Below are 25,362 nucleotides of genomic sequence, written 5' to 3'. Positions count from 1 at the left end.
CTGTCTGTGTGGCTCTGTCTGTGTGTGTGTGGCTTTGTCTGTGTGTGTGTGGCTCTGTCTGTGTGTGTGTGGCTCTGTCTGTGTGTGTGTGGCTCTGTGTGTGTGTGTGGCTCTGTCTGTGTGTGTGTGGCTGTGTGTGTGTGTGTGTGTCTCTGTCTGTGTGTGTGTGGCTCTGTCTGTGTGTGTGTGGCTCTGTCTGTGTGTGTGTGGCTCTGTATGTGTGTGTGGCTCTGTTTGTGTGGCTCTGTGTGTGTTGGTCTGTGTGTGGGGGGGCTCTGTGTGTGTGTGGGGCTGTGTGTGTGTGGGGCTCTGTGTGTGTGTGGGGCTCTGCGTGTGTGTGTGGGGCTCTGTGTGTGTGTGTGGGGCTCTGTGTGTGTGGGGGGGGCTCTGTGTGTGTGTGGGGGGCTCTGTGTGGATAGCTTTTTTTGTAGGTGGCTCTATGTGTGGGTGGCTCTGTCTGTGTGAGGGTGGCTCTGTGTAGGTGGCTGTGTGTGAATGACTCTGTGTGGATGGCTTTGTGTGTGTGTGTGGCTCTGTGTGGGTGTAAATGCAATAGGTCATGCATACGCGAGTGATTAAGCTACTGCCATTGTAAATGACAATGCCATTTATTTAACGATTAAGCTATTGGCAATGTAAATGACAATGCTATTTATTTATGATTTTTAAAAAAATAAATGTCATGAGCAATGCCAATAGCTCTACCTTTAATAATGCCGAGACTATTGCATTGTAAATGCTTGTTTTCTTTACCTTGGATTTATTTTTCCTTTGTTTTGTGCCATTGTGTTCTGTTGCCTACCATCATTGGGAAATGTTTCCGTTTTGAGGAGCGTCATTTTGGTTTGGAGAATCCGATTACTATCTGGAGATAGCAACAGTTGGACCAGCAATCACGATGATTGGGACAGCACCAGTTGTACCAGCAATTGTGAGGATTGTGTTTCTCTAGAGGAGGCTGTTGCGTCGGACAGCAGTTAATCCCTGGATTTCCTCAAGAGGGTTCCTCAACTCCATTGGATGCGCAGCAATTGCTTACAGCTAAATGCTAAGAAAACCGAGGTCCTGGTTTTAGGGAAGCAGGCGGAACTTTGGGGAGATCAGTGGTGGCCTCCCGAATTGGGGGTGTCCCCCATTCCAGCTGCCGAAGTTAAGAACTTGGGGGTTTGGCTGGACTCCAACCTTTCTTTTACCAGCAATACAAAGAAGACTGCAGCTACCTGTTTTGGTATTCTGCGAGGACTGAGACCTGTCCTCAAATTCTTCAATCCTCCTACTCGGCAACTGGTGGTTCAGGCCTCTATCCTTTCCCGGCTGGATTACGGGAGTGCTCTGCTGCTTGGAGTTAATCAAGCTGAGGCTACTAGGCTGCAGAGGGTGCAGAATGCGGCTGCACGGGCCATTGTTGGCCTTCCGAGATGGTGTTCTGTTTCTTCTGTTCTGACCTCCCTTCATTGGCTTCCGGTCAGACAGAGAATTAAATTTAAGGCCCTTTGCTTGACATTCAAGATCTTGAAGTCCTCTTCTCCTCCTGCCCTTACGGGCCTGATCTCTCCCTATGCCCCTACGCGATCTCTCAGGTCTGAATCCCACCATCTGGCGATTAAGCCTAGGTTCAGACTGAGTAGGATGGGAGGACGCTCCTTTCGTGTTTTGGCGGCAGGACTATGGAATTCTCTTCCTGTCCATATTCGCGCCCTTAATAGCCTGACTCTTTTTAGACGTGCTATTAAAACCCACCTGTTTGCCTCTGCTAATTGATCTTCTTTCCCTGCATTCTTGACCTGTTGTGTTGTGGTACTTGATCAGGCGCCAGGACGCCCCTTCGCTGGGGCAGCTGTGCGCCGAATAAAAGTTATTAACATAACATATTAACATCGCACTCCTGCCGTACTCCACTGTCTTCGCCCATTATTGCTGCCTTGTTTTGAGAGACTCAGTCTCCTATTAGCTCGAACTTGGGTCGCGCTCGAGTTTCGCCTCATTAGAATTTGCCGGCAGTGGAATTTGTTTGTGCTATATTCATTTTGTCCTTTGTTTTTTGTTTAAGGAAGGAGGATATGTGGACTAGAATGTTTGTAACGTTCTATATTCTTTTTCTTGCTTGCTCACTGTTATGTTCCAAATGTCTGTATTCTTTTAACCCCTTCGATGCTCATGACGGAACGGTTCCGTCATGAGCTACGGTTGAGCTGTGCTCATGACGGAACCGTTCCGTCATGACCACGCCCGTTTTTATTAGGGCCCAGCACCGGAGGGGGAATCGCGGTCGCGCTGAAAAGGTTAAATGCCTTACTATGATTCCACATAATGGAGGCTCTCACAGTTCAGTTGGACTGTTGCTCTCCAGAGAGTGAATGCTTCATTAAACTGAGTCTTAACCTACTCTCTTTCAAGATTGATTATTTACTACATATTGGCCACGATTTATGGGATCAAGATTCCTAGGACCCAAGAATAATTATTCAGAAGCATCCCCCTTTTTTTCCTTACCTTGGATTTATTTTGCCTTTGTTTTGTGCCATTGTGTTCTGTTGGCCACCATCATTGGGAAATTCTGCCGTTTTGAGGAGTTTCATTTTGGTTTGGAGAATCCGATTACTATCTGGAGATAGCAGCAGTTGGACCAGCAATCACGAAGATTGGGAAAGCACCGGTTGGACCAGCAATTGTGAGGATTGTGTTTCGCTCGAGGAGGCTGTTGCGTCGGACAGCAGTTAATCCCTGGATTTCCTCAAGAGGGTTCCTCAACTCCATCGCACTCGTGCCGTACTGTCTTCGTCCATTATTGCTGACTTGTTTTCAGAGACTCAGTCTATGGATTAAACCCAGATCAGTTGACTGGGGGTGAGTGTTTGTATTGTCAACGCTCCGTCCATCATCACCTTTGGTTTTTCTTTGTTCGCCCTAAGTTGGCAGGGTATGCTCAGACGTGAGTCCCTTGCTCACTTTGCCACTGGAGTCAAGCAAGCCTGGCTGAAGACGGCTTTAATGCCAGACACCGGTCCTGGGAAGCTTGATTCCGGTCCAGGGAAGACATGGTTTGGCAGTTCGGGCTGAACTGTTCCCATGAGGCACAGGGTCAGACTGATTTGCATATGGCCATGTCGGAACTGGGGTGGCGGAGTGAGCTAAAGAACGGTGATAAATTAAACCCAGATCAGTTGACTGGGGGTGAGTGTTTGTATTGTCAACGCTCCGTCCATCATCACCTATGGTTTTTCTTTGTATGCCCTAAGTTGGCAGGGTATGCTCAGACGTGAGTCCCTTGCTCACTTTGCCACTGGAGTCAAGCAAGCCCGGCTGAATACGGCTGTAATGCCAGAAACCGGTCCTGGGAAGCTTGATTTCGGTCCAGGGAAGACATGGCTTGGCAGTTCGGGCTGGACTGTTCCCATGAGGCACAGGGTCAGACTGATTTGCATATGGCCATGTCTGAACTGGGGTGGCGGAGTGAGCTAAAGAACGGTGATGGATCCGATTACTCTCTGGAGATAGCAGCAGTTGGACCAGCAATCACGAAGATTGGGACAGCACCGGTTGGACCAGCAATTGTGAGGATTGTGTTTCGCTAGAGGAGGCTGTTGCGTCGGACAGCAGTTAATCCCTGGATTTCCTCAAGAGGGTTCCTCAACTCCATCGCACTCCTGCCGTACTGTCTTCGTCCATTATTGCTGACTTGTTTTCAGAGACTCAGTCTCCTGGAAGCTCGCACTTGGGTCGTGCTCGAGCCTCGCCTTGTTAGAAGTTGCCGGCAGTGGAGTTTGTTTGTACTATATATTTTTATATATTAATTTATTTAATGCATTTTTATAAAGCGCTCACTTTTCTTTTAAATGCCATGTTATGATTCCACATTCTGGAGGCTCTCACAGTTCAGTTGGACTGTTGCTCTCCAGAGGGTGAATGCTTAATTAAACTGAGTCTTAAACTGCTATATTTCAAGATTGATTATTTACTACAGATAGCATTCTGAAAACTTGGCAGCTATGTCTGCTCTCCTGCCTTTTTTTAAACCTAAGGGTTCAATCTGACAAAAGCTATTTACACTTTTTTGTGTTAAGGTAATACACTTAATACCGGTGGTCCAGTGGCTGTGCAGGCGTAGATCACACTACAAGTGGTGCACTGCTAAGGAAAGATATAAAGTAAACGCGTTATAACATCTCTCTTGTTGTGTTCTCCCTCTTACGAATTCGTACACGAAACGTCAACGACATTATACACATCAAGTTTGACCCGCTCTTAATATTTTTCAAAATAATTTCTATTACGTATTGACGCCAGGCTGCGTGGCGACCATCTTTCGAACGGAATCAGTCCCTATGGAAATCAAAGAAAGACAAAATGGCAACCTTAAAATGACGCCTAAAAGTCTCCTGCAATTCTTTCGTCCATGATACAACAGTGTTTTGGAATAAAGAACTAAAAAGCCTCAAGATAAAAATAATTCTATAATACCAAAGCGATCGCATTAAGTGATTCCGTCTATTTCAATAGAAATTAAACGAAAGCGAAGCACATTTTTAATTTGAAATTTCTTCTGGGTGAAAGTGAAGGATTTGTATACATTTCGGTATGTGCATATAAACTAATTGATATTATTTTGCTAACATAGGAAATGTTGTTTGAAACGTGTTCTCTTTGAGCGGCTAATTAAAAACATACTCCAAGATGGCCGCTGCAGTGACGAAATCTCTCGCTGTGGGGTTTGCAGCTTCTTTTCCGTGAGTCTGGTTGCTTCACGCCGCAGTTGAAGGAACCAGCCTTTACCAGAGTTGCAGACGTCCGACAGGCGTTTGCGGTGGCAGTGATGGGTCGGGAGTCTAGGTGAGTTAGACCCTTCAATGTTTTCAGTGCGGGGAATCTGACAGAGTACACTGGGGCTCAAGACGGCCCGCACCGGAGGGAAAGCTTTCCACTTCTATGCTATTGACTCTGAGTCTGGTGGCGTAGTGTTTGCCGTGCACAAACTCCTAGCATATATGTCGGTTATTATTTAACTAATCAATGTTAACCTTTACGGTACACGACGACGAATATAATTTTTGTAAAATTATATTCTTTAAGCTTAGTATACTGCACACGAGGATTGCCACATTGCTCCTTGTCCGGCTGAGCTTCCAATTCGCGGACTTTTGGGAATTGTTGGTCTTTAATTCTCTTCAGTCTGTTGGGCAAACACACCTGATAACGATTTGTTACATCACGGCCCTGCACTAAGCTACATGATCTTCTGACACTGAGCTCTTTATGGTAATACTAGTGCATGCTGCAGAGCACATTAGGACACGATTTATAATGTACTCCAACTGCTGCCAAATAGTATTCTAAGACTACTACTAAGCCATCTCTCTTTACCACCAAACGTCGTATGCGCACGTACAGAGTTGTTGTCTTAGTTGAAACCAATGTTTCTGGCTGATTTACAGTGGAGAGAAATGGTTCGAGTTCCTAGGGCCAAGCTGGTAACATATTTATTATCTGATTGGTGGCCTGAAAACGGTACCTTGACCCTGTATCCGTTGAGCTTGAAGCCGTGTATCACCCGTTTTTGATGGTTAGTGTTGAAAATAATAACCTGTGTGTTATCTGCATATCGGTCCTAGCGGTAAAAGCCCCTGTTCCGGATTGGGATCCTTTGGACCTATTTAAGAGCAACCTGGACATGTGAACTCCTCTTGTAGCCAGTGCCTCCAGTGCAGCCAGTGCCTCCACAAGGATTTCTTCTTGGTCCAACTCGCTCGTTGTCCTGATTTTTAAGAAGGGGAACTGGGAGGATCCCATCTGTTATCGTCTTATCTCCCTCATGGACTCCACCGTGAAGTTGTTGGTCCGCATCCTACTCTCCTGCTTGGAGAAGGCATCAGATCTCTTTCGGGTATTCAATACGGATTCAGGAGAGGGATGGGGACGGAAGACCAATGTATTAACCTCTGTCTCTTTCTGGGGAAATATAAAATTGCTAAGCCTGGTGCGCTTCACTTGGGCTTCATGGACCTGTCCAGTGCCTTCACTGTGTATTCCACTCAAAGCTGTGGGCCATAATGGAAGGTCTGGGTATCAATAGATCAGTCGTCAATACCATTAGGGAAATGTACTGCGTCTCAGGTGCTGCTGTTACGTTCTGGTGAGCCGGGGATCTGGGGGGGCCGGGGTGCTCCAAAACGTTTGATATGCAGAGGGCGTCAGACAAGGTTGTGTTCTCGCACCGTTCTTATTCTCCCTCTATATTAACCACCTAGAGGGGGATTTATTTTCAACGGTGGGGATATACCCCAGATTGGAAAGTGCCTAATTACCTTCCCTATTGTACGCCGACGATGCTGTCAACCTGGGTTGTACACCTGTAGCATTGAAGTGTCTTTTGGATGCCTTTCCATCCTTCATGGAGTAACTAGACATGAAGATTAACACCACTACTGGGAGATATCATCTACAATGTGATAAGAATGTAGACACTTTCACTCGATTAGATATTAGATAGTTTGGCAGGCTTTGGTCTCGCACAATTAGTTTCAGAGCCTACACATACGGCCCACCATACTCTTGATGGTATTTTCACCAACAATTCCAATATTATAGTGGCCAAAGTACTACCTATACATTGACAGACCGCAAAGCCATTTTCTTCAAACCCTTCCATTTGGAGAGTCACATGTCGCAGTCTAAGAACCTGCCCCCTGCCAAATTCAGACCATGGCATAAAATCAAGAAAGAGAATTTAGTAGAGACGCTTGATAAAAGTCCACCCCTGTTAGAGCTAGATGACAACAAGGCTGACGATAATTGTGTTGGCTGGATTAGATTAGCTATGGATCGGTTGGCTCCAGAAAGAATAAGCAAACAATGGAGAAATAAAGCTCGAGCCTCCTGGTATAACTCATAAAATCTAAGTGTAGACGCTCAGAGCGGGCTTGGAGGGCAGACTATACTGATAGCAATGGACAGTCAATATCTAATGGTAGCCCGAGGAAGTTACTGCTGCTGGTCTCTCAGTTTCCGTTCCTAAGTTATTGGAGCTATCATTTGCCCTTTGAGACATAAGGCTTACGGGTAGGGTGGTTCGGCAGACCTATTCAAGAGGGATATCACTATTTGGGCTTCTTTATTGACAAATATTTGAAACACTGCAGCTGCCAATGATCCCCATGCGTTCTGGTCACAATCCATTTTAGTCCCAGTGTTTAAAAAAAGTGGATCAAGGGTCCCTAAATGTCACCGCCCTATCCCTCACCTAGACACCACAATGAAAGTGTTAGTTCAGGAGAATGCTTGTTTGCCAATGGTTAGTTTCCCCAAAGGCTAGGTGGCAGATGGCTTTTTAGGGCTGTGTGGATGCAATAGCTCCTTGGAGGAGACTGCTGCATATTGTCATAATTTGTGGTCACTGCTCCCTACAGAGTAAGAAAATCTGATTCCCCCGTCTTCAAGGAGACAACATTTTGCCAAGTGAGGACTGCTATGCTTTTCCGGGCCATATTGGGAGATGTCTGCTTATGTGTTTGCATGGGGCCCTTCTTAAGCTGTATGGTAGAAATACAAGGTGCTTGGCCTTGATATAGGGTCCTTTTTTGGGTCTCGCCTATGCAGCGCGTAAGCGTTGCATAGGATGGGACATTTTGCATTCAATCACCACTTTTGCCTAAACGCGTGCACATTTTGCATTGCTTTGTATTGCAACATGTGCATGTTTGGCGTTTCCCTTGCGGGAGCGAGCAGCGGCGCCAACTGTTCGTAATTATTTTAAAAACAGATGGTGCCGCTGCTCGTACCCACAAGGGAAACACTTTGTGTGTCTGGTCCCCATGCACGTCTTCTCCACCCCACCTCCAAAAGAGTGCGCGTCGTAATTTATCATTTGCTGCCCGCCGTCGCCGCTGCTGGTTTTTCTTCCCTTCGCCCTCTCCTCAGATTCTCCGACTGCCTTTCTCTTTCTCCTTGCCTGCTCTCCTCCTCCTGCCTCGCGTGTTTGCCTCTCTGCGGGTTCCCTGTGTAAAAGCTTGTTCGCCCTCCCAGAGTGACTGTTTAGCAGTTGTCCTAATTGACTCTCTGGGGATAAACTCGTCTGGTGACCCCGCAGCTTCATAAAAAGACGCTGTGCTCAAACACAGATGTGGAGTTTTCTCTTTCTTGGCTTCCCCGCCTTGTGTAGCCCATGCACTTAATAATGCCAGGGCCCGCTGCGTCCAGCCTCGCTTTACCACGTGCGGAGCCAAAGAAACACGCCGGAAGTGCGTCATTAAAAGGACATCTGTATTTCAACCACTTTGTTGCTAAATCCAGGGTCAGACATTGGTTTAAGATATTGTTGTTTAGACAGGTTTACTTCCTCTGCTATATAAGATTAGTTATTCAGATAGGTTCAAGTTAGTTTATTTGGGTAAACACACAGCTTTCAGTTGCTAATACTCATATGTCTGGCATATGGACAAAAGGGGAGCATGTCTGCAATATTTTTTTTTTTTCTTTTTGCGATCTCACTCACAAACCAATATGTTTACGAGAAAGTAGCATTGTAGGTTAAGTGCAAATGTGGTTTGTCGGTTATTAAATATGCCTTTCTAAGATCATTCATAGTAGAATTGGCAGCCTGAACTTAGCGACACATAGATTTCCACCTGGGTTCTTAATAACGGTTTCCAGTTATCAATGGTTAAAGAGCAAGCAGGTGGATATCCAAGCTGGCCTCTCCCTTCCAATGATTCAGTCAGAAGTTCAGAACCATGTGTTAGGTGTTTCTTTTATTTTGTCTAACTGCACACCACGCAGAAATCCTACCAGAATCCATAGGCAAGTGACAAACTAAATTATTACGCTGAAATTGCCCGGAGATCTTGTTGAAAATGGGGGATTTCCTTTTTTATTGTTAGATTTTACAGACCTCGTGATTTTTCATGCTATGAGCCTGTGTGGCAAGATGCCAATGTGGCTTTTCCCTGGGTCTCTTGAATGCAGGAGAGAAGCTAGTGCAGCAGATTAGCTGAATTGTACAAAGGTAAACCAGAAAACCCGGGCCCATTGTGTCTTCGCTACCTGGACACATTGTCTTCCGCACTTAAATTGTGTTATCAAGCAAATTATTTATTTCACTAAGAATATCTTTTTTTCTTCATTATTGCATATAAAATCACTTCCAGATATGTGAGTTCAGACTCATAACACTTTAAGTACTTCTCAATGCAGTGCTATAATGTACCTATTACGGTCAAAGCTTCCAAATTAAAGAACAGTAGATGTTGTAGCACTCAGGATAATGTGCTGCATGGATAAATACTTATAAGGTCCAAAAGGCGAGACCTATTGGCTTTGCCAATGCTTGTTAAGAATTGTGCCCTTGTATTTATGTGGGTAGATGAAGGAGCTTTTTATGTACTGTTTATTGTAAAATGTCTCTTTTATGTTCTTTGTATAATGAATTAAGATTTTACAATTTCCTATGTTTTTATCATGTTTTATATCTTTTATGGTTAAGCATTTAACCAAATAAAGAAACATATCTATCTGTTTAGCACCCTGGCCGTGATGGTGGCACATAGTAATCTACTGAAATACTGTGAGGCGCAAACTTTGCCTTCCATACAGGAGTGGGAAGAAGGCATGGATTGGGGTATGTTGGTGGTGAAATTGGTGTCCCAAGCGAGAGGTTGCCCTTGCAAATATGAGGAAGTCTGGGGTCCTTGAATGGAGGTGGAAGAAAGAGGGAGAGTGAGGAAATGTGGAGGGTACGCTGCTAGTGGGGGACGGGTCCAGCTCGAGCCACAAGACAACATGTTGGGCTTTGATGTTGATGTGAAATTGCTCTGGCTGTTGTGATTTGTCATGCTCCAGTCCAACTTTTGTGAAGATTTATAAGACTGTTGCATGCTTGCTCACTTGCCTTTGGAAGTAAGGAGGGGGGGTATGCTATATTGGTTTATACTCTGCGCGTTCTGTTTTTGGTTTAGCCTCTTTAAATATCACTGTTATGATAGCTTGCCTCAAGTCTAAGGAGAAAGAGCCTCTTGCTTCTGGGCCTCTAAGATTATAGGAATAGGAGTTTCTTGTACAGCTCAGCAGGTTGAAGAACCAGGCCTTTAAGGGCCAAGCGGCGCAGGGCACACCTAAATCTCCGAGTTCACCTGCTTTGTTGTACAGATACACGGGACACTCTGTTTAGCGTAGACAACAGGATTTATTAGCTGCAGCTATGCACAGTGATCCTAGGAGTACACCAATGGTATGTTCTCAGGAGACAGCCCCTTTACTCCGAGGCTCACAGTCTTTTATATTCTTTTACATGTGTATAAGAACACTCCCAATGCGCAAAATTTAAACCAATGAAAAGGTATGTTTTTTGGAAAAAACAAGACGTCACGATTAAATTATCCACCCCATGGTCATGTTTTGACTAACCCCACAAGCAATTTCATAATGGTGTCCCTGAGTTAATCAACAGTGGTAGACATGTTTGTGTATTGCGGAAAGGCCAATTTGCAAGGTAGGATAAGGCGGGGAGAAGGACAATGAAAACCAAAAGATGGTTTGAGACGAGGATTAGTGAGTGGGGACAGAATACTGGAGGCCAACAGGCAGTTTGGATAAGGATTAGTGAGTCGGACTGATTCCTGGTATCGGCTTCACCTCAAGGATAGAGGGGTTATTTAATACGTGGCAGTACGAAGGGCAAGAGTTTTCTGTTTGTCGGGCTGCCTGAGTGAGGGCAACACAAAATGACGGTGAAACACAAAATGGAGTCTGAATCGAATGTCCTCAGACCCTCCTTTTGCCATTACACAGGCAATATATAAACTCACGTTAATCTGAGTCTATTTCAAAAGCCATAATGTCTTTAAGCTGTTGTTGCAACATCATTTTTATATTCTATGCGGAATAGGTCTTGTTACACACATGGTGGCACAAAGGCCACAGATGGCGGGACCACATTGTAGGCAGAGGCAACATGAAAAGACAATGGCTAAAATCATTCCAATGAAAGTCAGCACCTTCCATCCCCATGTGGACAGTAATCCCCAAAACCATCCCATCAGAGACCAACTTCCTTCATCCTGGTGGATGGACTCAGCAATGTGGTGTAATTTAGGGATGGCCTGGTATACTGTAGGTGCGTTATCAGGTATGTAAACGCAACAACTGGATCCAATCAATTTACAGACTCCACCACGGTCTGCAAGAATGATGTCTAACACCATTCTGTTCTGTAATGTCATAAGGCGATCCGCCTGAAGTTCGGCGGTGATGTTACCCAGCGCTCCGACAGTTTCATTTATTGTTGCTTCAACTACTCGAATGAGATGCCTGATGTTTCTACTATTGGCCATAGCGCCCCAAAATGGGAGGAATCCTTTAAGGAAGTCGCCTCCCTCTTGTCCTGCTGTGTCTCTTTGATTAAAGACATCTCTCTTGTACTTATTTCTATGATGTCCTGAAGGAGCGGTATATGTCGGAGGGAGGAGAAAAGCCATATAACCAGTTCCTGAGAAATCGGCTGGTAGCCATGTATAGGCTCTATCATGGCAAACGAAATATGTTCCCTGAGACGCTACCAGTGGTGGAGAAGTTTGGGATGCATAGGTATATGTGACGTTACAGGTGCTCTTTCCCAATTGGGCCTTAAGACTTTGACCATTTGCTTGGAGACATAGGTGACCTTGTTGGGGTACAGTATATATAGGTGGGGATTTTTTCCTTTTGGCTCTGTCTGTAAGACTAGTGACGTAATGTGTCACATTCCAATCAATGTATGCTTGTCGTTCATCAGTAGGGAATTCATTAAATTTGTTATAATGTTTTGACATAGCCACTATTCCTTTTATTAGCGCGTCATGACTAACGTCAATTCTTTCCCTATATGGACCAATAGGATGTCGATGTTGGTTCTCATAGGCATTGGCAAACTTAGAGGTGTAAGCCCAAGCGGATCCTTTTAAGGAGAAGGGTAGAACTAAATATGGCATTCCTTTATCTGTATTATGGGATAAAAGTCCACAAACCCAACAATCGGTGGCATTGATCACCAATTGATGCTGTTGTAACAATTGGCTGAAGGAATTGTTGAGATACTCCATTCTCCTAATTTGCTCATGCTCGGGTAGTGTACGAAGTTGGTGTGGGGAAACAGTAGTGCGAAAAGGTATGGGCTGGGAGGTAGAGATATGTTTGTGCTGTACAATGTGAACAATCCAAGCACACACGCTAATATAATACATAAAGAGATTAAAATACACAATGTTATACTACATCTGGTATATAATAATTTGCAATATTTTTTCATTATGTTTTCATCATTTTTCTCTAACATAGCAGAATCCATCTTCTAAGTGTTGCTCGTGGCAGTCTTCCCTTTTCACTTAGCCGTGTTTATCAGCCGTCCTATGACACTGCAAGTCCCGCAGACCTATTGCCACAACTCGGGTCACTAACTAAGACTCTTACCACGACCCTGCAACCTAATTAGATGGTCAATGTCACAAAAAGCACGAAAAAAGAAGAAAAAGTTTCTTAATTGTCCTTAGTTACTCTAGATCTCAAATTGTATCTAGTTTTGTTCGGTACAGTTTGATTCTGAAAAAGTGTCTCTGGATTAGTTGTGTTCAACCTCAGATGTGGTGGGACAGCTTCTTGCAAGACGTCATCATCTTTTTTTTCAGACTGAGTCCAATACAGGTGTGCATCGCTAAAAGGTACAAATCGGGGGATTCTTTCACCTTCAAAATTGCTAATACCTTTGCGGACCCACTGGTCATAGGGCAAAGGTAAGGGTACCTTTTTGCAATGCACACCATGGATCCAGTTCTTCTTGCCAACCACCTTTACAGCTGTTCGTGTTGTCAGTAAGACTTGGCAAGGCTTTCTCCAGCGAGGTTCCAAATTCTTTGATCGCTTAAAATTCTTCACACACACCCAGTCCCCTGGGTGTATGCCATTTCCAGGATCAGTTGAAGCCTGAGGCAAAGCATCTTGTACCTGTTGGTGGAGGACACGCAATTTAGTGGTGAGGTCATGTAAATAATCAATTAACAATGGGTATTCTATCTCGCAATATTTCTTTGGCCTTGGGACTCCCCAAACATTTGATGGGCGTCCAAACACAACCTCGAAGGGACTGAGTCCCATACGGGAATGAACAGTTGTTCGAGTGGACAATAGAGCTAAAGGTAAAGCATCGGGCCAGGCAAGACCCGTGCTGGCCTGTATTTTTGCTAGTTTGAGTTTAAGGGTACCATTATAGCATTCCACTAAGCCTGCTGACTGAGGGTGGTTTGCTGCATGAAATTTCTGTCTTATTCCAAGACCTGCACATACTTTCTGCATTATCTGGCCTATGAATTCACTTCCATTGTCGCTCCAGAGGATTCGAAGCAGGCCGAACCTCGGGAAAAACTCCTTCAAAAGGACTTTGGCTGTAGATAGAGCAGTATTATCCTTTAGGGGTAGGCCTCTATCCATCTAGAAAAGGCACACACCACCACAAGGACATACTTGAGATTATTACATCGCTCCATGTGAATATAATCTATTTGCAACACCTCAAAAGGATATGTTGGAGGAGCAAAATGACCTGCTGGGGTTGGTGTTCCTTTTCCTGGGTTATGCATCAAACAAACAATACAGTGTCTAACTAGGTTGTCTGCATATTTTGGAATACCCTCATTCTGCCATAAAGGAGCCAGAATGTTGCATATTCCTGTCTGATCTGCAAACTAATTTCCTTGACCCACATCATCCGTAATCTTCTTATGCGCACTACACTTGATAATTGCTATCTGAGTAGGCAAGGTAAGTGATTCGAGAAGGTCATTCACCAACTCGCCATGCTGTATCTTAGCACCATGGGAGGTGAGAAATTCTCTCTCCCTCCACAAACGGCCAAAACTATGGGCCACTCCAAACGCATATTGACTATCGGTGAACACATTCACTCTTTTTCCTTTAGCCAATACACAAGCTCTAGTAAGAGCTATCAATTCAGCGGCCTGAGCTGAATTCTGTCTAATACGTGCAGTTTCTACAATTGTATACAAAGTCGTAACTGCATAGGCTGAGGTCGTCTCACCATTTGGGAGCTTAAAACAAGAGCCATCCACCCATAAGATTCCATCTGGATTCAAGAGTGGAGTATCTTTTAGATCAACTCTACCTTTTGTCTCCTCCTCTGTACGGAAGAAACAATCATGTTCTTGAGTATTTGCTTCTACTGGGATCGGTAACAGTGTGGCTGGGTTTAGGGTATTGCATCGTTTAATATGCACATGACTAGCCAAAAGTGTCAGTTCGTACCCGGACAAACGGGCACTAGTAAGATTCTGGGTCTTTGTCCTATTTAGGAGTATATCTACTGCATGTGGCACCATGGCAATAAGAGCATTATTTAACACACACCCAGCAGACTGGCGAATGGAAACTGCCGTTGCTGCTGTGGCTCGCAAACAACTGGGTAACGCCTTGGCCACTGGGTCTAATGTGGCTGAAAAATAGGCACATGGGCGTTGTTTGTCCCCAAATTGTTGTGTTAAAACTGACAATGCACAACCTTCTCTCTCATGGACGTAAAGTGTAAAAGGCTTACTGTAATCAGGAGTACTCAGTACAGGAGCAGAACACAGGGCAGTACGTAAATCATTAAAACTTTTCTGACATTCTGCAGTCCAAGGGAGAGGTTGGGGTGTATCTTTAAGAGTGAGTGCTAACAAAGGTTTTGCTAACAAAGAAAAATTCGGAATCCATTGTCTACAATAAGAGGTAATGCCCAGGAAGGCACGTACCTCATTTTGTGTATCTGGTACAGGCATTTGAGGAATTGCTTGGATACGTTCTGGTGTTAATTGTCTTCCCTCCTTTGACAAGAGATGACCTAGGTAGGTGACTTTTTGGCGAGAAAATCCTACGGAAATATTCGTTAAGCCAGACAAAGGTGCCCCAGGGAGTTTAGAGTGGATGATAGAACTCTTTGTTGCACCTGTGTCCAATAGAAATGGCTCTGGGACACCTAATGTAACTACTTCAACATAAGGCCCATTCTGATCCACTGGAACTGATATGACTCCCTTACTTTGTCTATGGCTGTCCTAGCTAGTATGAAAATCTTGACTCTCATTCTCGTTATAATAATTATCATTGTAGTATTGAGTAGATTGGGTATTTTGCTTGTCGAAATAATTCATGGAAGTTCGATGGGAAAAAGAACGCTGATGCTGATCATAAGATTTTTTTTGTAAATATTTTTTTATTGCAGCAAAATCAGTAAATCATACAGCATGTTCGATCACCTCTCCTTGGTACTCAGTCGGTGTGTCTCCCCTCACCCCAGTGTTACACAGCCATTCAGCTCATAACCCGGAGGTTGAGCCGCGAGAGCATGGTGGGAGTAACAATGTCACTGGAGCGTTCTGTTCGTGCCCGTACCCACCAAACGGATGAGGAATGACATGTCTGCTTTCGGTCCTAACATTCCCTTCTCCCTGTCCCAAGACCAGGTAAACCAGGAGTCTCTTTACACCCAACTTGAACAAACCCCCCCTCTTTCTCCCTTAACACCCTCAACCCCAACTACCCCTCCACCCTCGTCCAGGCCCCCCCCAAGTGCCCTCCCACCCCCGCCCAGGTCCCCCTCCCCCCCAGGCGTGCCAGCGTAGTGCCTAATCTTATTCTCAATCCCATCCACAAGACCAGATCCGGAACTTAGCACCAGAATTTATCAGTGACCATTCGTAAGTCTTCACAATGGAACCCAAAGGTAGGGAAGCAGCAAATCAGGTCTAGACCGTCCCCCCGTCTGATGGGCGCTCCGCCGGAGCCGGACTATGTTCCGGGGAGTCCTCCTCCTCCATGTCCGTGAGTGTGAGTCCCAGGACCATCCCCTCCCACGCCCTGGCTCTCTCCAGTGCCATGTCGTTGCCTGCCCTGAGCGCGGCCCGCAGGCGAACCTCACCCTCACATCTAGCCCACTTATGCAGCTCAGTCCTCCAGCGCCCTATCACGGGGCCCCGGGATGCCTTCCATTGGGACGTGATGGCTCGCTTCGCCAGGATGAGCCCCAAGTCCAGGAACTTGCTAGTGACTTTGTTTTTTGATGTGTGTGGGAACCAGTGTAGTATGCAATGCGCCATGGTGAGCTGCAGGTCCCTTTCCGTCACCTCCCTTAGAACCTCCACTACTTCCTCCCAAAAGGGCCCCAGCTCGGGACAGGACCAGAACATGTGTTGGAAGTCGGCGGGATCTGCCGGGCATCGCGGGCAGGATGCCGGGTGGGCCGGGAAGTATTTATGCAATTTATCAGGGGTCAGGTAGGCCCTATGCAGAACATAAAAATGCACCAGCTGGAACCTCGCGTTGCGTGTGCTATTTCGGGCCCCCTCCAGCATACCCTTCCATGCCTCCTCGGGGATCTCAGTCGCCAAATCAGCCTCCCATTTCGCCTTCAAGGCTAGCAGTGGAGCGACGGATTCCGAGACCATGCGACGCGCCAGGCACGTGACAGCCTTGACCGTCCCCGACATCATCACGACGTACTGGCAGCCCAGAGACAATGGAGGCTCCGACAGGCCCGCTCCCCAGTGCCTGCGGATCGCCGCCGTTAGAGCCGCATGAAGGAGGAAGTCCCCGCCCGTCAACCCAAATCGGTCCTGGAGGAGATCGAAGGGCAACATCGCCCCGTTTTCGTACAGGTCTCCCATGGATGACAGCCCTTGCTGATCCCATCCGTCTAGCCCGCGCCACGAGCCCCCGTGCGGAAGTGCCCCGCAGAGGCTAAGAGGGATCTCCGGTGCGTACGGAATCGCAATACTGCATCTCCGGCGATATCTGTTCCAGCATTTGCGGGCCGTCGCAAACTCCTGAGTGAGGTGGAAATCCCCCATCGGTAATCCCAGGACGATCCGAGACAGCACCTGGACCGGACCCGCCGGCTCTCCTGATCCGTCTGTCCCCCTCCTGGCCCTTGCTACCCATTGCGTCAGCCACTGCAGCTGCGCCGCCAAGTAGTAGAGTTCGTAATCCGGCACTGCTAGTCCACCATCCGCTCTAGGGCGGAGAAGTGTGGCGTGGGATACCCTGCGCCTGCCCGCCCCCCACAGAAAGCCGATAACCATCGATCGCAGCCGCCGAAAGTAGCTCGCCGGGATCCATATCGGGAGGGTCCCGAAGAAGTAAAGCAAACGCGGTAGGGTCACCATCTTGAGCAGCGCCACCCTCCCCATGAGTGATAACGGGAGCGTGCCCCAAAAGTCGAAGTTCCCCCTAGCCTGCCTGATCGCCGACCCGATATTCCCCTCAAGGATATCGGCCCTGTCGTGGAAGATCGTGGTGCCAAGGTATCGTAGGCCTCTCTCTACCCAAGTCACGCCCTCCGTTTCCTGCGGGCACGCTCTCCGCGGACGAGTCGGGAATAGGTGGGACTTCGCCCAGTTCACCCGGAGACCGGAGACACCGCTCAACGATTGCAGGAGAGTCTTAGCACCACGCAGGGAGTCCGCCAGGAACATCAGCAGATCATCTGCGTATAATGCGATGTGGTGTACTTGGCCATATACGTCCAGACCCTGAAACGCCCGGCCCAGCCGGGCTCGCGCCGCAAGGGGTTCGACAGCCAAGGCAAATAGTAAGGGGGAAAGAGGGCATCCCTGACGGGTGCCCCTGCCCACCCTGCACATCTCAGAGATAACCCTCCCTGTCCTGACTCTCGCCGTCGCATTTTGGTAGAGCAGTCTTGTCCAGTCTACGAAGCCTTCACCCAGGCCCATCTCTCGTAACACATGGAAGAGATAAGGCCATTCCAGGCTGTCAAATGCCTTCTCCATATCGACAGCAAACACCACCGCCTCGTCACCGTCGTAAGTGTCGGCCTCTAGTATATGCAAGAGTCGGCGCACATTAAGCGCCGTATTGCGGGCCGGGATGAAACCCGACTGGTCCGCATGGACCAGCATGGACATGTGAGGGAGCAATCGCATCGCCAAGATCTTGCTTAGGATCTTGTAATCCAGGTTAAGCATGGACAGCGGGCGGTACGCCGATCTGTCCCATGGTTCCTTACCCGGCTTCAGAAGGGGGACAATCAACGCCTCCCTCGTGGTCTCGGGCAGACAGCCCAATCTCCTCGACTCATTATACAGCCATGTCAGCCGGGGTGCAAGGAGATCCACATAGGTGAGATAGAATTCCGCAGGGAATCCATCAGTGCCCGGCGTCTTATTCCTTGCCATGCTCTTGATGGCGACCCGAACCTCTCTCTCCACGATCTTATCCCCGAGCCGTTTCGCATCCTCCTCACCTAGTTCCGGCAGGTCGAGACCCTCCATAAAGGTCTGGAACTCCACCAACGAAGGGAGGACCCTGCTGCGGTAAAGTTCTGTGTAGTAGTCGTAGAACAACGCGTTTATCCCCTGCTGATCGAATCGCGCCGCCCCCGCTTGGTCCCTGAGCTCAAGGATGACCGAGCTCCGGCAGGCTGGGTTGGCCAGCCAGGCCAAGAGGGCCCCCGACTTGTCGCGCTCCGAGTGCGCTCGCGTGAGGTAGGCTTTGTAATCAAAGCACCGGAGGCGCTCCACCGATGCCGCCACCGCCTCACGCGCCCCCAGCAGGTTGCCGTGAGCGTCCGGCCGCTCAGGCCGTGCCCTCTCCAGTCTCCGCAGGGTCTCGTCCCCCTTCCCAATTTCGTCCAGTATCGTTTTCCGCACTCCCGATGCCGTCGCTATGCATTGGCCTCGCAACACCGATTTGAACGCGTCCCATTCCGTTGCAGCTGAACCCGCCGTGCCCGCATTCACCTGGAAATACTCATCGATGCCAGATGCAATTGTGGTCCGGAAGAGCTGGTCGTCCAGCGCCTCAGGGCGCAGTTTCCAAGCTGGGATCCTCGGGCGGATTTGCGACCAGCGCAGCCGCACGAGGAGCGGGTTATGGTCAGAGATCGAGCGTGTGAGATACTCACTGTGGCTCACTTCCGCGTGCACGTCCTGGGAGCTCAGGAAGGCGTCAATGCGGACGTGCAACTCATGGAGACCTGAGAAGAATGAGTAGTCCCTGTCCAATGGGTGGTTAGCCCTCCAAGAGTCAACCAGTCCCCACCGACGCTGCCAGGCGGAGCGCGCAAGTGCAAGTCTACCAGCTGGTGCAAGTTGTAGGGGGGGGTGGGACCTGTCCAGGGCAACGTCGGCCACACTGTTAAAGTCGCCGCCCAGGAGCAAGGGCTCCACTAAGAACTGAGCTAGTTTGCGGGACAGAAGGGAGAGGAAAGCAGGTTGGTCAACATTCGGGGCGTACAAACAACCCAGGGTAAGGTCCCTCCCGTCTAGCTTGCCTCGCACCATTATGTATCTCCCCTCCGGGTCAATTACCTGTTGTGTGCACAGGAAGGGCACCCCGCTCGTATCCAAATGGCCACCCCCCTAGCATAGGCCGAGTAGCCAGTGTGAAAGACCTGCCCCCTCCAGCGCCGCTGCAGAGCCCTCCCCTCCTTATGCGTTTCTTGAAGGAAGGCGATGTGAATGCCCCGTCTGACCAGATAGGAGTGTATCTTATGACGCCTATGCATCGAGTGCATCCCTCTTATGTTCCATGTGAGACAATTATATCCTAAGTCGGATCCCATGGTAAAGTCCACCATACCCTAATCACCCTCTTAGCAACCCCGCCAGCACGCCTAGGCCCCCCCCTCGTCCCCCCCCCCAACTTGTATGATCAACCTACCCCAACTCCCACTCCCCCGGACAGATAACCAACATGGAAACCCCATCCAAACACAGTTATCAAGAAAAAAAAGCGTAATACTACAAAATAGGGCTGGAGAGGCGGTGATGCCGGCTCCAGACAGGCCCGAAGCCCCCCGCCCCCGCCCCACTACCCCCAACAACAAACAGGAGATGTCTCCCGACTCTCTCCGTCCCCCAGGTCTCAGCAAAAAAATCCTAGTGGGCAGCCGCATACCACAGCACAGCGTCCTGAAGCGGCCCCCCTCCACCTGCGCACCCCAGTACCTCACTCATGTGATCATTGTCCCACGAGCCATCTCAGCCCAGGATACCATCCGCAGTCTGGGGAGTCACAACCGGCAGGTCTGTCTCCGACAACTCCTGCCCACTGCTGGAACCAGGGCTGGGAGCACTGGCCTTCGACTGCTCCGATGCGCTACTGGAAGGGCTGGCGTCCCCCTGGCTAATGGTCGCCACTGCCTGCACCGCCTTGGCGCGTTCCTGTTGCCAGTCCGATGGGGAGCCAGTCCGTCTCGCAGGCGGCGTCTCCGTTGCGTGTCTCCTGGGGGGGGTCCGCGGCGCGTGGCCCTCTTCCGACTCCCCTCTTGAATCCAGCCAGCTCCAAGCCTCTTGTGGTGTCAGGAAAAAGTGGGTGCGCTCTCCTGCGACCACCCGCAGCTGCGCCGGGAACATCATAGCGTAGGGCAGTTGTAATGCCCTCAGTTTCCTCTTGACCGCTAGGAAGGAGGCCCGTTGCTTTTGTACCTCTCTGGTGAAGTCCGGAAAGATCATGATCCGACTGTTGTCGATGCTCAGGTCCGGGATGTCTCTCACTCTCCGCAGGATATGGTCTCTGTCTCTGAAGTGCAGAAGACGCAGTACGATCGGTCGCGGAGGCGCCCCCGGTTTGGGAGGACGCGCAGGGACCCTGTGTGCCCGTTCAATGGCAAAGAACGTCGAAAGTCCCTCCGGGGCCACCTCTGAGCGTAGCCAGCCCTCCAGGTAGGCGACCGCATCTCTCCCCTCGGCTTTTTCGGGAACCCCCACAAGGCGAAGATTATTGCGCCGAGAGCGCCCTTCACTGTCCTCAGCCCGGAGCTCTAGCACTCGTACCTTCCGCGCCATTTCCGCCAGTGTCGTCTTTAGCTCCGCCACGTCCCCTGGCAAACTTTTCAGGGTACCCTCGGAAGTCGCTACTCGCTCCTTCAGCTTTTTGTGGTCGTCTTTTAGCAGAGACAGGTCCGACCCAATGGTGTCCATGCGTTTCTCAAGGGCCTCCCGCGACTCCACAATCGCCTGCATTATGTCCCCCAGGGAGGGGTCCCGCGGGCGGGATGGACTCCCGGCCCCCGCCCCCGGCGGGACTTCGTCCTCTGGGTGCCCCGGGTTGTCCAGCTTCAGTGCCTCGAAGCCCTTCTTCCTGCTGCCGCGTGTCATCCTGGCGGGCAGCTAGTGTCGCGTGCCCCTACCAGCCCCTGGTCCGCCTCACGCCCTTCCCCCACTCTGATCTCTGGGCCCACGCCCGTGGGGACCAGCCCTGTGCAGTAGCCCAAGTGCTGGGGCTCGTTCCACCAGGGTTGTGGGGCACAATAGTCCCGGGTCAGGGCACCTGACGTGGTTCCCGCGTCCAGACTGCTCAGGCCGGGTGTGCACCTGTAAGCCCCAGTCCCAATTCGGCGCGCAAGTCTCGGGTGCCTCCGGGCAGGTAGACGCTCCCTCCCGTCTGCAGAGCCAATGCTTCGTGGGGGCGGGCAGCCAGCCCCTCACCCCCTGTTCTCCTCCCTGTCGTCGCCCTCTCCAAGCGCCGGCGGGCCCTCTTCCACGAGGTGGCCCGGGTTGTCTAGTTTCCGGGCCTCGAAGCCCTACTTCCTGTTCCCCGCACCACTCTGCTGGGCAGCTAGCCGCTCGTGGCTCCGCGGCAGTCGTTAGCGGCACAGAGTTCTCCTGTCCTCCATGCCAGGTCCGCCGGAAAGTCTCGTTCCTTTCGCGCCTCTGGGCCCCCGTCAGGCGGGGCTCCGGACCACAGAGCAATACAGTGGGCAGGCTCCGCTCCACCAGGGCCGCCGGCCACCAGTGCACCCCGTCTGGTCACTGGATGAAGTCTCTTCCTCCGGGGTGTGCCAGCCTGAGTTCGTGCCCGCTTGCGTCAGCCCCAAGGTGGTTCCCGGCGCGTGGGCCCTCCTGGCTCTTGAGCCTCCTCTTCCCCACCGACAGGCCTCTCAACGGCGGGCGGCCGGAACTCACTCCACCATCTGCGACCGCTCGGCGCTAGTCTGCTGGTTGTATGGGCACCGCTCTTCCCTGGGCAGGGGGGGGGTCCACCGGACTATCCCCGCGTCAGGAGGGCGGTCACAGCACTCCACGAGGCCCCAGGGTCTCCACGGACGGCATGTAAGGCAGGCAACTGCAGTCAGGCGGCGCCATGTTAGGGTCAGGCAAGCCGGTCGTCTCTCACCCCTCAGTCCCACATGATCTTTGGCGCCCGCCGCTGCTGCTCACCTCCGATGGGTGCAAGAGGCCTCCAGAGATAAACGCCCAAGATCCGCTGTGTCCCAGGGCTTCTCAGCTCTGCCCGGGGCTCCGTCGCCAGGCGTGTTAGTGCAGGACAGCGGCCGCCATTTTGGGCGCTCGTAGCTCCGGGTGCCCCGGTCACCGCCAACCGGTCAGCGGGGGCTCACCCAGGGGTCCCCCACACCTCCGGATTTCTCCCACTCGCCCTCGGTACACTCCTAGACACTTCTGTGGGCTCGGGGTCCGAGTCGGGACTCAGGATATGTGGTGGTGCGAGGCGGGCGCGGAGGAGCTCCGGAGTCCCGCTTCCACCTACATCAGCGCCTTAGCCACGCCCCCATGCTGATCATAAGATGATCTGCCTCGTCCCCTACCCCTAGGTGTTGACTGATGGCCACCTCGGCTACGTGACCCAGGCATATCACCAGTACGGTGCAACAGAACCGGGCAACTATTCTTGAAGTGACCTTCCTCCTTACAATAAGCACATTGATTAGGACCCAATAGAGACCTTGGAACAAAGGGTTCAGATTTCTGTAATAACCTTGGGAATTGGGGAAGTGGCTGATACGGACGCTGAGCAGAACGAGGAGGATACGCTTGTTGTAAAAGAACCTTCGTTTTGAGGTCTTTATTTTTCTTTTTCTTATTATTATTATTAGGGACATTTGTAAAGCGCTGCGTTACGCACACCGGCGTGTCCACGCGCTAAAAACAGTGAGAGAGGCAGCGTGCAAGGAGCACAAAAGACTGGGCAGACAGTTATATGGTGTACAAAAATGTTTTTAATTTCGCTCGGAACCTCGTTTCCTCCGGTTCCAGGCGCAGGTCCGCTGGTAGTTTGTTCCAATTATTTGCCGCTAGGCATCTAAAGGACCTACCTCCCATGCGGGCTCTCTTAACTCTGGGGATCCTCAAAAACCCACCCCCTGCAGATCTGAGTGCACGTGCAGGTTGGTACACTTCAATAAGTTTGTTCAGCGGGTCGGGTGCCCTACCATTCAGAATTCGGTGACAGGTGCAGAGGGCTTTGTATTCCACTCTTCTCCTCACAGGGAGCCAGTGTAACTTCTGGAGGGCCGCCTTCGAAGGCGCCCTTCTGGGCAGCCTAAGAATCAAACGTGCTGCTGCATTCTGCAGCACTTGCAGGCGTGCCATGCTTTTTTCTGGAGCCCCTAGGTACAGCAGGTTTCCATAGTCTGACCTAGCTGTCACCAGAGCATGAACCAGGGTTTGACGGGCACCGATCGGGAGTAGGTCCAGGACCTTTCTGAGTTTCTTCAAAATCCCGAAACAAACTCCCACCACCCGGTTGATCTGTGGGCCAAACGTAAGGCCCGCGTCAAACCACACCCCCAGATTACGTGCCTCAAGGCAAGGGGTTGGAGTTGGTCCTAGACAGGGTGGCCACCACGCCGACGACCACGCAGACTGGGCTCTCCCCACCACCAGCACCTCTGTCTTGCCGCCATTAAGCTTCAAGCAGTTGATAGCCATCCAATCGGCAAGCTCTTTCATGCACGACCGGAAGCCATCGGCAGCAAGACAGGGCGCGTGCGATAGGGAGATCACCAGCTGCGTATCGTCGGCGTACGAAACCAACTGAAGACCATGGCTCTCCACAATCGAAGCAACAGGCGCGACATACATATTAAAGAGGGTCGGGCTCAATGACGAGCCCTGAGGCACGCCTTGGCCCAAAGGAACCCCCTTAGAGTAGCAGTCTCCTTGCCTTACTCGGAAACTTCTCCCCTTGAGGAAGTCCCGGATCCATCTCAGCGCGGTGCCCGAAATGCCGCCTCTGTTCAGACACTGTAGCAAGATGTTATGTGCTACAGTGTCGAACGCCGCGCTGAGGTCCAGCAGGATCAGGGCCATAGTTTTGCCTGCATCCACACCCTTTTTCAGATGTTCCGTAGCCATAAGGAGGGCGGACTCGGTGGAGTGGCGTGGCCTAAAGCCAAACTGCGTCGCGTGGAGCAAACCCGTCTCTTCCACATGCTTCATAATTTGGGTATTAACCACCTTTTCCGCCACTTTAGACAGAAAAGGCAGGAAGGAGATGGGCCTCAGATTTTCTAATACCTCGAAACCTATGTGGGGTTTCTTCCGGAGCGGGGGCACCACCGCCTGTTTCCACCCCTCAGGCAACTTTCCCGATCCAAAAGAGGTGTCCAGGACATGCCTTATATAAGGCTCCAGTACTTCCAGGCTGTCCGCCAAACGTTTGGGTGACACCGGGTCCCACGGGGACCCTGATTTAACAGAGCGACACACCCCTACTAGTTCCTCAGAAGAAGGGGTGCGAAAGTTTGTAAGGTGCCCTGCCATCTCTGTGTCCACCCAAGCTACCTCAGAGTCAACCCCTGTCGGGGGATTCGGGAAAGTCGAGTAGATCTTCTCGACTTTAGTAGAGAAATATTCGGCAATGCGGTCACACGACTCCGTAGAGCAGCTCTCTGGATCAGTAGATGAATTTACAGTAGTTAGTGACTTGTAGATGCCGAAGAGTTCTTTGGCCGAATTTTCCGCCCCCGAGATTTGTCCTGCGTAGTAGGCTGCCTTAGACTTTTTAATCAGCCGGTGATGAAGGCGCCTTTTTCCCAAGAACAATTCCCTAGCCTGATTGTCATAGGACACCCTCCAGACTTTTTCAGCTCGCCTGCATTCCGCCTTTGTTTTCCTTAGCTCGCCACTAAACCATGGGGCTGAGCGTTCTTTCCGGGCACATGCGAAGGTGCGGCAGAGTGGAACTGTCTGATCGAGCGCTTCAGTGATGCGCTGATTAAGGTTCGAGACCGCCGTTTCTATGTCTTCGCCAGCAGGCTGGCCCTCCCTACTTAAGACTTGATTAAAATCCGCCACCGAGAAAGTAGCCCACTTCCGCCTGAGATAATTAGGGGGTGCCTGGCTGGATTTGGTAGTTTTTAGGCAATGTATGGAGAAAGCTACCAGAGAGTGGTCTGTCCAAGGGATAGGCTCTGTTCCCGACACCTCTACACCTCCCCAGTTCGCATAAACCGGGTCCAGGAGGTGTCCCTGTCGGTGCGTGGGGCCTGAGAGCTTCAATTCCAATTGAAGAGCTAGCATATCCCGACAGAAATCCTTAACCCCTATAGCCTCTGGGCAGTTCAGATGCAAGTTCAGGTCTCCCAATAGA

At 50.2% G+C, this 25,362-nt stretch overlaps 1 protein-coding gene across 2 annotated transcripts in view; it reads left to right on the top strand.

The window, feature by feature from the left end:
* Nucleotides 1-4,683: 4,683 nt before the first annotated feature.
* The window catches only part of DDX46 (DEAD-box helicase 46), a 1,223,843-nt gene continuing 1,203,164 nt past the window's right edge, over nt 4,684-25,362 (top strand). Inside the window, exon 1 of one of the 2 annotated variants that reach the window (XM_078653270.1) lies at nt 4,684-4,830. In XM_078653270.1, coding sequence (XP_078509396.1) covers nt 4,814-4,830 — 17 coding nt within the window. In that variant the 5' untranslated portion in view covers nt 4,684-4,813. The remainder of the gene's footprint in view (nt 4,831-25,362) is intronic. The other variant, XM_078653271.1, reaches the window with a different exon arrangement.

This window comes from Lissotriton helveticus, chromosome 7 (assembly GCF_964261635.1).
Source record: "Lissotriton helveticus chromosome 7, aLisHel1.1, whole genome shotgun sequence".
Lineage (NCBI taxonomy): Eukaryota > Metazoa > Chordata > Amphibia > Caudata > Salamandridae > Lissotriton > Lissotriton helveticus.
Note: the sequence above shows the minus strand (reverse complement) of the source record. Positions and strands in the feature narration are given on the sequence as shown.